Genomic DNA, 12677 nt, shown 5'->3' with positions numbered 1-12677 from the left:
AATTGGGATTAATAGCATGTCACTCTTTAAAGGAGTGTTGTAAAGCATAGCAAAGGAATAAAACTGTCTAAGCAGTTCTGTCTGTGCAGTAGCTTTGTTACAGTTTGCTAACACCCGGGTTGGATTCTGCATTCACCTGACACAGGCTATGACTTATAATCTTGTTACCATGCAGATTTTTGGAGGGATCGCTTTGCATGCTGCTCACAACTCAGAACAAAGAGCTAAAGTAACATATGATTTGGATAATAGACTTATAAAATTCCTACTGCCTATTACAAAAATAGTGACCATTGTTTAAAATTCGTAAGACGTAAGTTTGAGCGTGATTTACTATTATTGAGCTTGGTCACAAGGCTGTCCAAGCACTGAAAAAGGACTTTTTAAAGAGAGTAAGATGGTGAAATGAATCTTACTGCAATGTGGCACCTGGAGACCTAATTTGTTTCATTTCTGTAGAAAATCCCCATTCCTTTCCATATCCTTCATCTGTAGTGCTGCAGAATTCTTTGGGAAGTTAATATTCATATACTGACTGTACATTTGCTCCCAAGTGGTTGTTTTGTAGGAATTGCAGCCTGTAAAGATCTCAATGGTTTCAGTGCTTAGTTTTATGTTTAGCTTACATCAGTGGTTCTTTGAATTCTTCAGTGGTTATTCTTTGAATAACACCATAACAGTGCTTTTACTAGAGAAAAGGGAAAATGGTGCAAGCGGTTACGTTTTCTTTTTAACCCAGCCTGTTTCACTTTCACTTTCTTGCTTTTTATTACTGATCACCACTCTTGATGACTTTAAATGCAAGACATTTCTGTCTTCACTGATGGTGGAGGAGAGAGTTCTGCATGTTACAAAGTATGAAGATTGATTAAATGTCCTGGATTTTGTCCTGCAAGTCTGAACAGAAGTGTTGGTAATGACACTTTCCCACACAGTATGAGCACTGGTAACATTTATCCTTCACACTATTGATTGAGACCCTGTTTTGGATGCTAATAACTTGACAAAAATTTAAACCTCAAGGCTGAGATTGCCTGTGCTTTATTTCTCATTCAGACTCAAGTTTAACTTAATTCCAAGTGTCTAAACCTCACACGTTTTGTGGCGAATCACTGCCGCCTTGTGTTCCCATGTGCTAAATTTAACTGATTAGCTTGATCTGGGATCTGCTGATGGCTGCATCTGACATTTAGGTTAGTTAACAGGACAGAAGCTGTGTTGCAGCTGTGCTATTTATCTGACTGCCCTCACTTTGAAAGTAATCCAGCTGGAGGACATAATCCCCAGCTATCTTGCAACGTGTGTCTTACTGTGTGGCTGGATGTACGACTATCACATGCTATACATTCTCACGCAGCTATACATCTGGTATGTGACCCAGCTAGGACAGAAGACAGCAGCAAAGCTTACACCCAGCTACTCAAGTCTCTGTTCAAACAGTACTGAGCATCTTCTAGAGAGGCTCTCCATGGCAAAAGCAGACCACCTCTCCAACAGGAGACAGAGTTTCATCCAAGGGCAGAGAGACTGAGCTCTAGTTTCTTCCATGAAGTAGCACTAAGTCTGTGTATATCATTGTCCAGAAAACTCAGGTGGCTTTCCCCTCTCCCCATTCCTGCCCTTGCACATGCTTACTGTTGCACACTGCGTGCCGTTTGCTACAGGAACCTTCCCCTGCTCTGGTCACAGCTTGTGAGGCAGAGAGCCGTAAAAGGGACGGGAAGTTCTCTTAATTTGAGGCCCTGTGCTGAGGTCTTGCAGACTCCATTTCAACTTCATCTGTGCTATTGGTTGCCATGGGATATTCAGAAAAGTTATTTTTGCAAATGCGAGAGGTGGCAGCCTTATTTTTGGCATTTTCTAACTTTGCATATTTGACTTTAACTCTCTGAGGGAGAAGGGCAGGTATTTTTTTCTTGAAAGATCTGTGAAGTAGATTAAAATGTTAAAATGTGTGTTGACTGTGAAGTAAGCACCCTAGACATAACATATCACAGAAATCAGCATTTTCTTCTCACTTTTACAGAGGTTTCTATATTTAGAACCTCACATTTTAAATAGTTTTTTTGAATGGTAATGTTAGAAGGATAAAATAAAATTAATCTATCAAAAAGATAGTGTTCAGCCTGTAAGGATGTGTCTATACAACCTGCCTATTCTATGCTGGAAGCTGAACATTTCCTCAAATAAGTTAAATTTATCTCCCATCTATTTTCCCTGTAATTGAGTATAACCTACTTTATGGAAACAGTTTACTTGCAAAGGAAAATAGCATCCTAAGGCATGTTTGTGGTGACTTCCAGAAGTATTGGCAGTGATATAATGGAACAAACAAGAATGTGACAGCTTTGAGCTAGATCCTCAGGATGTCTGCAGGGTGATAGAAAATATGTGTTTACAAAGAACATTCTTCCCTTTCATTTTTCTGTTCCTTACCTGACTTCGATACACATGAGTAATCAGTCAGTCCCAGAAGACGCATTTGAAGGGGTTAGCACTGCAGGATATACACTTTTAAATGCAAATATCAAAAGCAGCTTATGGGAACCGAAGTAGGTTGCCCAAATTTGACAGAGAGAGCGGAATTAAAGTTTGTGAGCTGTGCAATTTTTAAACTTGAGTTATGAGGCCTCTGTTCTTACTGCATTGCCATCAGATTCTCAGGATAAGTCCTCAGGCTCTGTGCAGATCTATGTTCAATTCTCACTGCAGTTCACAGAGATAAATGATGCTACCTAGAATTTTTGAAACTGAAGTTCTTCTGTTGGCACAGACTCCCTTTGTGACCTTGGGGAAACCACTGTACATTATTACATTATTAATATATTTGCAAAACTGGGGCAATATTACTTCTCTGTCTCTTGGAGAATCTTAAGGGATCAATAGGCAGAAAGATTGTGCTTAGATACTTCAGAAATTGAAGGCTGTAAAAATGCCTAAAATAGTTATCTCAGTAGAGTGAAGCTGACCATAATGGCTTGTGAGTGATAAGCACGGGGTCCTTCCATGTCTTCTACAAAGTAGTTTCAAAACAAGACTATGAAGGACTAGTTGCTTCCTGGAAGGTAAATCATCTCAAGTGAAGAATGTCTTACAGGAGGAATACCATAGGGTTTTCTTTGCTATGCTTTACTATCCTCTCTGAAGAGTCGTTGCAGTAACTGTGTTGGAATTTGGGTTGAGGGTAGTATCATTTTACTCTCTTGCAGGGTCTGAGTATAGTTCCACTATTCCTCTCCCCTATCCCATCCCTGTTTAACTAAGCTAAGAGAGCTCGGTTTCATCTCACAGTGTAAGCAGGGTGGAAGGTTCTCACACTTTAAAGGTTCCCACAAATTATTTGTCAGCCTTGTAAAATCCAACTTATTTCAAAGTTGACTCACTTGAAGGTTCAGCTTATCTGTTTCATAGGATCAGGTGTGTCAAAACAATAATGAAAAGTTGTGATAGTATACATTGCATATTCAACAAAGTCAAACTTTAATTGATCTCTCAGGGGGAGGAGCACTAAGTGGTCTGCACCATGTCTATGCATGGGTTCCTTGTTGAATTTAGAATTATTTTGTGCAGTGAGAGAGTCTGAACACTCGTAGAGGAAATAATCATAAAGCAATCATTATTGTGAATAGCAAAGCTTAGAGCTAGCTAGCTAGCTGTGATCACAAAGTGCTCATGACTTTTTTAGTGATCCCACTCCCGAATGAGTGAGAAGGATACAATGAACTGGCCTGTACTGTACGTGGCTGCCCAATATTGGTTTGCTCAGCAGCAAAAAAGAAGAGAGAATGGGTACTTCTATTCAGCATTTCAGTAAAAATATGCATAGAAATGCAATGCTGAAGAAATAAATTAAATTATAGTGGGCAAAACAAATGCTTTTCCAGTTTATACATTATTTGTGGAGTAATAGTAACAAAATTAGTTACCCAGTTTAGCAGGCCTCAGAGAGATTCAAGTAGGTAGCAAGAACATAACCTCTTATCAGCTTTTGAGGAAAGGTCAAAAAGCAATAGGTTCATAAGAGATATAAGCCTTGTGGTTCAGGTGAAATGAAATCTTGCATTAATACCAGTTAAACGGAAACCTTCCCTCCCATAAGCGAGTTACCCATACATAAGTAACAAAGGGTTTCCCACCTGTCTCATGAAGAGGCTTGTAATAATTGCTTCTTAAGGTGGATTGATTGCCTGAGACAGTAAATCACAGCAGCAAAGCTTACACCCAGCTACTCAAGTCTCAATAAATCACAGGTTTTTCTTATTTTAGCATGGTTTAGATTAAACCTTCAGTTTCTTTATTATTTTTTTAAGAGCAAAGAAGAGTCTGAGCACTTCACTAATGATTATACTGAATTGGAAGTTAAAATGCTATATTGTACCATAGGTTCTGGTTAGCAGTAGAAGACCTGAAGAAGAGGCCTATCCGTGAAGTTCCTGCTCGCGTCCAAGAAATCTGGCAAGAATTTCTCGCTCCAGGTGCACCCAGCGCTATCAATCTAGATTCAAAAAGTTATGACAAAACCACGCAGAATGTAAAGGACCCTGGAAGATACACGTTTGAAGATGCTCAGGTCAGTTTGCAATCCTGTTTAGGAACATTTAAAATAGAATATTGGCTATTGAAATCTTTATACATAAAATAAGATATATTTGGGAATTAACTGGTAGTGCTCTGTTTCCTAAAATGCCGTTTTGGAAATGTAAATGGATAACGTTCTTTCCTGAGGCCTAGGAGTTACTAAAGCTCTTCATGAAGATTCTGTGCCTGGTATAAAGTCTTCAAGTGGTCTTCAAATAGAGTGAAGCATATAAAGCAATGAAAATTATATTTTTATGTTCCTCTTTTCTTAATTTTCTTCAGTTACATTAAGAGAAAAACTTCCCCCCCACGCACATTGATTTCTAGTTCTCAAGATCTATCTCTGAAAGAATTCCCTTGATACAGACTCAATGTCTGTTCTCTCAATGTATGTCCAAAAGTGCTATTATCTCTTATAGCAGTCACAGATTCCCATCATGGAAAGAACATGCCCCATGTAAGAAATATAATTTTTTAACAGCTTGTGTAGAAATATCTTATTTCAAGGATGTTGTATATTCTATACCTTATTAAACTACCATCTACTGAACACTGGGCAAAGATGCTAAGATCTGCTCTTCAATAATTAGTATTACAGCAGTAAAGAACAGTCTGTAAATATCTTATTTGGCTTTGGGGGATCTGACTTAGTCACAGTTTGAATATCACCATCAAAAGATACTTTTGACAAGAGCTAGAGTCATGAAAATGCTTGTACGTTTGAGATTGAAAGTAAAAGTTAAAAAAAAAATCAAAAATGATAAAATACAAATCTTGATTTTCCTTGGAAGAAAAAGCAAGTACTTCTGTATTAAATGCAACACTTCATGTGACTTATAACTTAATATTTCATCTTCACAGACTTCTGAGAAAAGCAATAGAAAATAATTGGATTCACAGTAGAAGTAGTAGAACCGGTACCATCCTCTCTTTTTCATCAGCAGCCCAGTGATGAAAATTTAATTATTAATGCAAAGTGAAATGGTGTCAAAAGGAGAAATTGAGATCATATCCCTGCAGAATTTCCTACAGCTTGATTATTAGGTCATCATCTTGGGAGTCAGGAGATGCTGCTGCAAGTCCCACAAAGGAGACAGGGGAGTTTAATTTCTACTTTTTGGGAAAGTGCCTCTAACCTAAATAGGTGGGGGAATAATTCTACCTGCTTTTCATTTTGCTATTATGAGAATAGCAACCTATGATGCAACGTTAAAGTTTTCATTAGACACTATATCATACCCACTGTTTTGAAGTACTCTACATTAAGCCAAACACACAGTTTTTGCTTGCATTTGCAGACTCCCTGGCGATTTAGGAGTGCAGCGTACAGCAAAGATAGAAGTTGCACAAATAAACAATCTAGCAAGATTAAAGGTTTAAAAAAAATTCTTTCAGTTGAGTCAGTGAAGGACAATCGAATTCCTTGCCAATATGCAATTTATTTTTCTTTTAAATTAGAGTAAAACTTTAACACCATTTTACTTCCAGATCTCTTTTATCTTTCTATTTTTTTACTTTGATTTATGAAAGATGTGGGATATTCAGACTTTATGCAAGCAAGACTGTGCCTCCTGTCAGACCTCTGCTTATCTGATCCAGTTCAGCATTCAGCTTGACCCTGGAAGCCTCAGTTTCTCTAGGAAAAGAGGGCAGACTGCACCTGCTATGTTCTCATTGAAGCTTTTGGACCTCTACAGAGTGCCCCACCTGAAGTGTCAGGGTTTTGTCAGGAGTAGGACTTGGACTCTGCCTCTGCAACAGGCTCTTTGTGTCCCGCCAGTTGGGAAAGAGATCACTTATAAGTCATTCTGGCAGTCAGCAGGTCATTTAATTGTGGTTAAAATGTTTTGAAAAGCATTTTGGGACTTGAAAGATGGCACCACGGAACTCCATGTCAAATGAGAGTGATACATAAGTAAAAATAGGTTGATTGTGCTAAATAACATCCAGCCTCAATTCCTGACTAATATGTAAATTAGCAATACTAATACAGCCTAATTTAGTCTTGCTTTTACAGGGTTGTTTTTTGCACAGAAATAACATTTTAATGCCCGTCACTCTTGATATGTACGACAGGAGCAGAGTCCTTTCTGCTCTCTGTTGGCTGCATTGGCTGCTTTCTTAGAAGTTGAGTGAAATAAAAACTCCCCAAATGAACCAGCCCAAGTTCTGAATAACAGCCGAATTTCTCTGCTTAGTGCAAGAAATACAGTGAAAGGCACTTAGAATAATTTCTGGAGTTTCAAGTACAGCAAAAATTAAAAATCAGCTTTAATTTTACCCTTCTGTAATTTTTGAGCAAGGTGGTTTGTTGGGTTTTTTTCTATTCACTAATTTTATGCAGCACCAAGCTGAGAAACAGAGTTTACTTTACAGTTTGTTGTTTCTCGATTGCTGTGCTACAAGTTTCCTGTAGTAAAAGGTAGAGTTTGAGTAAAAAATAAAACAAAAACAGCTAACACAATTCAGTGGATTTCTAAAAAATATTTTGAGAGTATTTCTTATTCTGATTGCTTTTTTTCACAAATCTCTTTCCTAACATTATAATTAGAACTAGAATTGTAAAGTGTACTACCTCGTAGATTTTTAGGTTTTCGTATTTTACAGAAATGAGAATGCTCCAAAAAGAAAAGCTCTCTAAACCGTCTGTGTCATTTGTTTTCTGGCTAAGGGTTTCCAAATTTTCATATGCCCCTGGAGAATAAATATCTTGGAAATTAGATTAGCCTGGAACTAGTTTTCAATTTGCGTATGTATTTTCCTTTTTATATTGTCAGCTGGATAGTAGAATAAGCATCTGTCAAAGGATATTTTCAAGAGTAGCCAGGGGATATCCTCCCTAACTTACGCACTTATTTGTAGTGCTGAATTAGAAACCTAGTACCTTTTCCCAGCCTGTGAAGTCAGAAAAGCATCTTCAGAAAATATGATTTAGTCACTTAGCTAAACTGACTAATGTAAGAGAGGTTTGAAACTTGGCCTTAAGTTAGGACTCAGTTATAAATTCTTAGAAAAATAATTCAGTAGTGGGAATAGGGACTATAAATTAAAGAAAGGTGTGTTGTGTTCTTTATACATAATAAATAGGGAGAGCAATTCAGCCTTCAGAACTGCAACCTGCCATCGCATAAGTCTTCCTATTCAAAATAATGCTAACTGGTATACATCGCTCAACTAAAACATATATGGCTGCCTCCTGTTTTACTCACGTCTTCTTTTAAGGGAATAACAGCTACTTCTTTCCCTTTCAGGAGCACATTTACAAATTGATGAAAAGTGATTCTTATCCTCGTTTTATACGATCCAGTGCCTACCAGGAGCTGCTACAGGCCAAGAAAAAGGTATTGGTCCATCTTGCCTTTGTCTTGCCACTGTGCAAAGCAGTGGTTATGTTTGCAACAATACTCAGTCTTCTCTCCCCTGTGCCAGTGCAACTGGATATCTGGTAGGTGACCAGCTTGGCGTGTTTGGAGGGTCACATACACACAGGAGTTCAATATACATTTATGTGTATATCCTGCATGCGGGCATGTTTCAATAAGTTAATCTAGCAAAACTTATTTTTATTTTTACATCCCATATTGTACTGTTTTCTCTGTTATGAAGCACCTTAAATTGCAAAGTGCTTTACAACTACATTAAAAAAATAAAATAAAATCCCAGAAGAATAGTCTTTCATGTTTGCAAGTTTGCTTATGTAATAATTGTTGTTCTCTTTATTCCACCTATAAAAGCTACAGAATGTGTTTAGAAACTTCTAATCTCAACTATAAATATAGGGGCTTCCTAATTCTGTTTCTTTCCCTATTATTACATGAATAGTTTTGAGTAGGCTAGGAATCTGACTTGAAAGACTGATCATGTCACACTTCGGCAAACAGAGGCTCATGTCCTGGTATGTAATATTTGCTTAGAAGGGTCCAGATTATGGAATGAGTTCTGAAGAGACACAGCCCAGAGTATGTGGAGCAGCTTGTGCAATGTAGATTTCTATAATGATAAATAATTTTATTAGTGGGCTCTAAATAGTGATTTCCTAGAATCAGCTGAGAGCCCTGTGCCTTGCAAAATCAGGGCTCCAATCGTTACCGGAATGAGGTAGTTATTAACACCGTAGCATTCTATTGTTTATAATGACAACCTAAAATTATATAAAAGTACTGTGTGATTTTGTTTTTTGTTCAAACATTGATTTCTGAAGATCCAATATAGAGAGAGATGTTGAAAATACCAGAAAGCTACAACTGTCCGTGTGAAGTCCTTAAGTTTGTGAATGTCAGTTCATTAACACAAGATGTGCACTTCATTATTTCTTTTTATTTTCAGTTTTTCTTTTAAATCAAACCAGTTTGATCCCTATGAAAAATTATTTTTGTCAAATACTATATCAGCTTTGCTCATCCCCTGTTTTGCAGAGTCCCATTACAGCTTCATACCTGTGTTTGCTTCCTGATTTATACAAACTTTGTTTTGCAGTCCATTGTTTCATCGATCCTTCTTTTCTACTCCATTTTTTCTTGCTTTTCTTCTTCCCCTCCTTTTTCTTTTTGTTTCTTTTTATTTATTTATTTTAAATTTAAGTTGGAAAACACACTGGATCGTCGAACATCTTTTGAGAAATTCACACGCAATGTGGTAAGTTTGTTGCCTCGGAAGACTAGTAAACCTGATGGGACATCCTTCTCCCCTCCCCTTCACTGATCCCTACTTTCCCTATTCGCTTCTCTAATCTGACAGTTGAAAGTGTATTTATCACAGTTTGTGAATTTTCCTAGGAATGACAGCTTTATAATCTGCTTTCATTACAAACCCTCCTCCCTAGTCCCTTTCCCACTGACCTCAATAGTCACACATGGAAGAATGGACCTTTGGGAGCCATGCTTTTTGCATTAGGAAGCATGAAACTATTCACTCTTTCTCCCTTTTTCTTTTTCCCTTTTTTTGTTTTGTTTTGTTTTAATTGTAGTAAAGAATCTGTGAAAACCTGTTTGATGTTGTTCCTTTTTCTGGTGCCTCCCAAAATACTAAGTCTGACACGGTTTGAATACATTTAATTTCCCTCCTGTCTCCTTTTTTATTTTAATAAAAAAGAGTTTGTCCCTTTTTTTTCAATTGGGCACAGAGAAAAATAACCAATAATAATTTCCCCGTCTTCCTTAATGTCTAGCATAACTTCTTCAGGACCAAAGAATTCATACTGAGGATGTGCAAGGGTTTGGGATTTCATTTTGATAACAGATTACGAGAACTGAGTATTTTTTTTTTAATATATGATTTTCAAAAGCTGTTTCACAAAGGTAAAAAAGTGAAGGCTGGTAAATTTGCTGTGGGCATTCTTTTGCCACTTGCCAAAAGCTCCACTGATTTCCTGATATGTGGGATTCCTTTTACTTATCCAGTTTCTTTGGATTTTTTTTAACATTGTGAAGGTTCAAACTAAAGCATTCAACGCATTTATTTTTGTAGGGCAGAAACATCCCTATTTTCCCATGCCATAAAAACTGTACACCAACACTGAGGGCGAGCACTAACCTGTTATGAAAAGAGGTAGAAAGATCTTGGATTATACTCAAGTTTGTCTGCATTGTCTGTTGAATTGTGCAGGTGACGCTGCTGTGTGTGCGTGTGCGTCCGTGGCTTTTTCTGTGACCTGGTTAGTGGAGCTGTGTGCGTTGAATTGAAAAATATGAGAGCTTTCAGCAAAGATCATGGTTTTTGTTTTTTAGTTTCTAGGGAAGGAGAAGCGGTTCTCAGCAACTGCCTCCCGTATAATGAGGCTCAAGGGTGTTTCCTCAAGTATCTAAAAAATATATATACTTTCTAGTAATCAAAAAAAAAGAAACAAATGCAGTGAAAGAACTAAGTTTTGTGAGGCTGTGGGAAAATGTCCCATGTTAAAACAAAACTGTAATTCTTTAACTACTTTCTTATAGGTAAAGGCTTCCTGTAATATGCTTTGAATCCACTGTAATCAGGAAGAAATTTGGATTCAATGGGACAAAGTCAGTAAAGGACACTAAAAAGTAAATAAACAGCCACAAAGGAAGCTATCCCAATGTTGAAACAAAAACCCCTGTATTTTGCATGGTGGTGTTGCCATAGCATGTTGCAGTGTGATTTGTGTGTTGTGTAAGCAGGTTGATTTATAAAACAACATTGTACATGATAACATTGTACATGCTAATTACATGGTAATTCCATAGGAAGTTCCATATTAATAAAAGAGCCTATGTTAATAAAAGAGAGTAGGTAGTACATTCTGGACCTCTGAGAGCCAGGCTTTTTCCCAGTCACAGTGCCTGGCAAGCTGCGACAACTACGTTTCTTCATGGGAGTTTAAACAGCCCACAGATCAGGAATTGGTTATGGTGAAGAGTATGTAAACAGGCGGCTATAAGAAGAGAAATAGCAAGCTGCAAACAGATGTGAGGAGAATGCAGCACTAAAAGGGAAGAAGTGAAGACAGACTGGGAGGCACTAGGATGACTCTTCGATAACCCCTCTCAGAGCAGCGTTACTGACAAACCAGCAGTTCTGTGCACAAACACTGGAGCGTTATGCCCTGCAGGCATGCCCAGTTTTCATCCTGCTAATCTCAGGGCAGAAGTACCAGAATAGCAGGATGCCAGAGATGCAAGGCAGGCCCAATAAACCAGCTTGAGCTAGAAATGAGAACCAGGATTTCTGTATGTGAAGTGATAGTACTTCTTCAGTAGACGAGGGCAATTTATTTTTATTCATGAAGCAAGAAATAAACTAAAAACTGTGGTTTTGCTTTTCCTCAAACTACTACCTGTGAATCCAGGTGGAGTCTGTCAAGTCGTGTCAGGTATGAAAGTAAAACATGCCACTGCTAGAACTGTATTCTCTATTAGATCGGCAGCTCTGAGGCTTGTAAATTAATCCAGAACATCAGGATGCTCAAGTGCGAACCTTTTCTCCAAGACGACCGAATTCACATCACCCACTGCCCCAGGACCCCTTGCCACCAGGCATCCTTGTTCTTCCCTTCTTGCTCTTGATTATGATTAGTTTATAATATAGAATTATCTATCTTGTTACAGCAGTTCCCACCAGCACTGATGAGAGAAACGTTTCTCAGAATATCCTACAGTGTACCGATTAACTTGTTCAACTGTAAAGTGAGGGACTGTGGTATAGATCTGTTCTTTTGATTAATACAGAAAATAGGTGTGAAACAGGTCTTCTACAACCTAGATGAAAGTTGTCATCTCTGAATGATTTAGTAAGATGAAAATTACAGTTTCTGTTCTCCTCTGTGGTTTAGAAAGTTTAGACTAATTTTCAGTTTTTTTTCCTCGCTTTTATCAAAGTCGGTTTGTACTGAACTAAATTAGACCTGTTTTTTCCATTTGAAGTGTTTAAAAAAAACCACTAACCTTGGTTGTATCTAGAGACTGAGCCTGAGAAGATGACCTTGTGATTTGTAACCTGATTTGTTAAGATGGAGACTGTAAGAGGCTCCTGATCAGTGATGACTGAAAGTGGGTTATACTTGCTATAGAAAGCATTTGTTAAACTAGAAAGTTTAGAAACTTTGTAAGGGTAATCTCTTTGTACTATTCCTTGAATTAAGTGGAAATAACCTGATATAATGAGTCATTATTCTAGTCTGATGGGGAAAAAATAAAAGTGGAGCAATAGACACACAAAAAAAAACAGGCTCAGTTCTATATTTCTTTGATGTTGGAGAGTTTTCTTTCTAGAAAACTTTCAATAAGTTGCTGCACTTTATGAAGCCCAAAACACTTAGCTAAAAACATTGGCTATTTAGCGTGGTCTGTAGATTTTATAGTGCAAAATTGCTAATGCCTTTGGAGGTCCACAGCAGACGATATGAATACTGTTAGAAACGGGTCTGCGTTCACCTACAACATAGATAAAGTGATAGCAAACTGGCATTTGCTATATGTAGTATTTATTAATGAACGCTTACAGTTTGCCTCGAGTAGTAAGCACAGCTGTTCTTGGTTTGCCTCACTTATTCACACTCCCAGGTATGTGTGAAAATATAGAGCATGTACACTTCGGCACTACTGGAGTTATGCCACTGGTTAAATGCATTGCCTTGAAATAAC

At 37.7% G+C, this 12677-nt stretch overlaps 1 protein-coding gene across 8 annotated transcripts in view; it reads left to right on the top strand.

Annotated features, from left to right (window-relative positions):
* RGS7 (regulator of G protein signaling 7) overlaps positions 1-12677 on the top strand; it is a 259195-nt gene that overhangs the window by 223497 nt on the left and 23021 nt on the right. For 4 of the 8 annotated variants that reach the window (XM_086627803.1, XM_086627828.1, XM_086627820.1 and 1 more), the window contains 3 exons: positions 4384-4570; positions 7830-7919; positions 10045-10119. In XM_086627803.1, coding sequence (XP_086483929.1) covers positions 4384-4570; positions 7830-7919; positions 10045-10119 — 352 coding nt within the window. Of the gene's footprint in view, positions 1-4383; positions 4571-7829; positions 7920-9159; positions 9214-10044; positions 10120-12677 lie in introns of those variants that run through there. The other 4 variants (XM_086627812.1, XM_086627789.1, XM_086627774.1 and 1 more) reach the window with 3 other exon arrangements.

The sequence above is a fragment of the Tauraco erythrolophus genome, chromosome 2 (assembly GCF_009769465.1).
Source record: "Tauraco erythrolophus isolate bTauEry1 chromosome 2, bTauEry1.pri, whole genome shotgun sequence".
Taxonomy (NCBI): Eukaryota; Metazoa; Chordata; class Aves; order Musophagiformes; family Musophagidae; genus Tauraco; species Tauraco erythrolophus.
The sequence above is the reverse complement of the archived record's forward strand: the minus strand, read 5'-3'. Positions and strand labels throughout refer to the sequence as shown.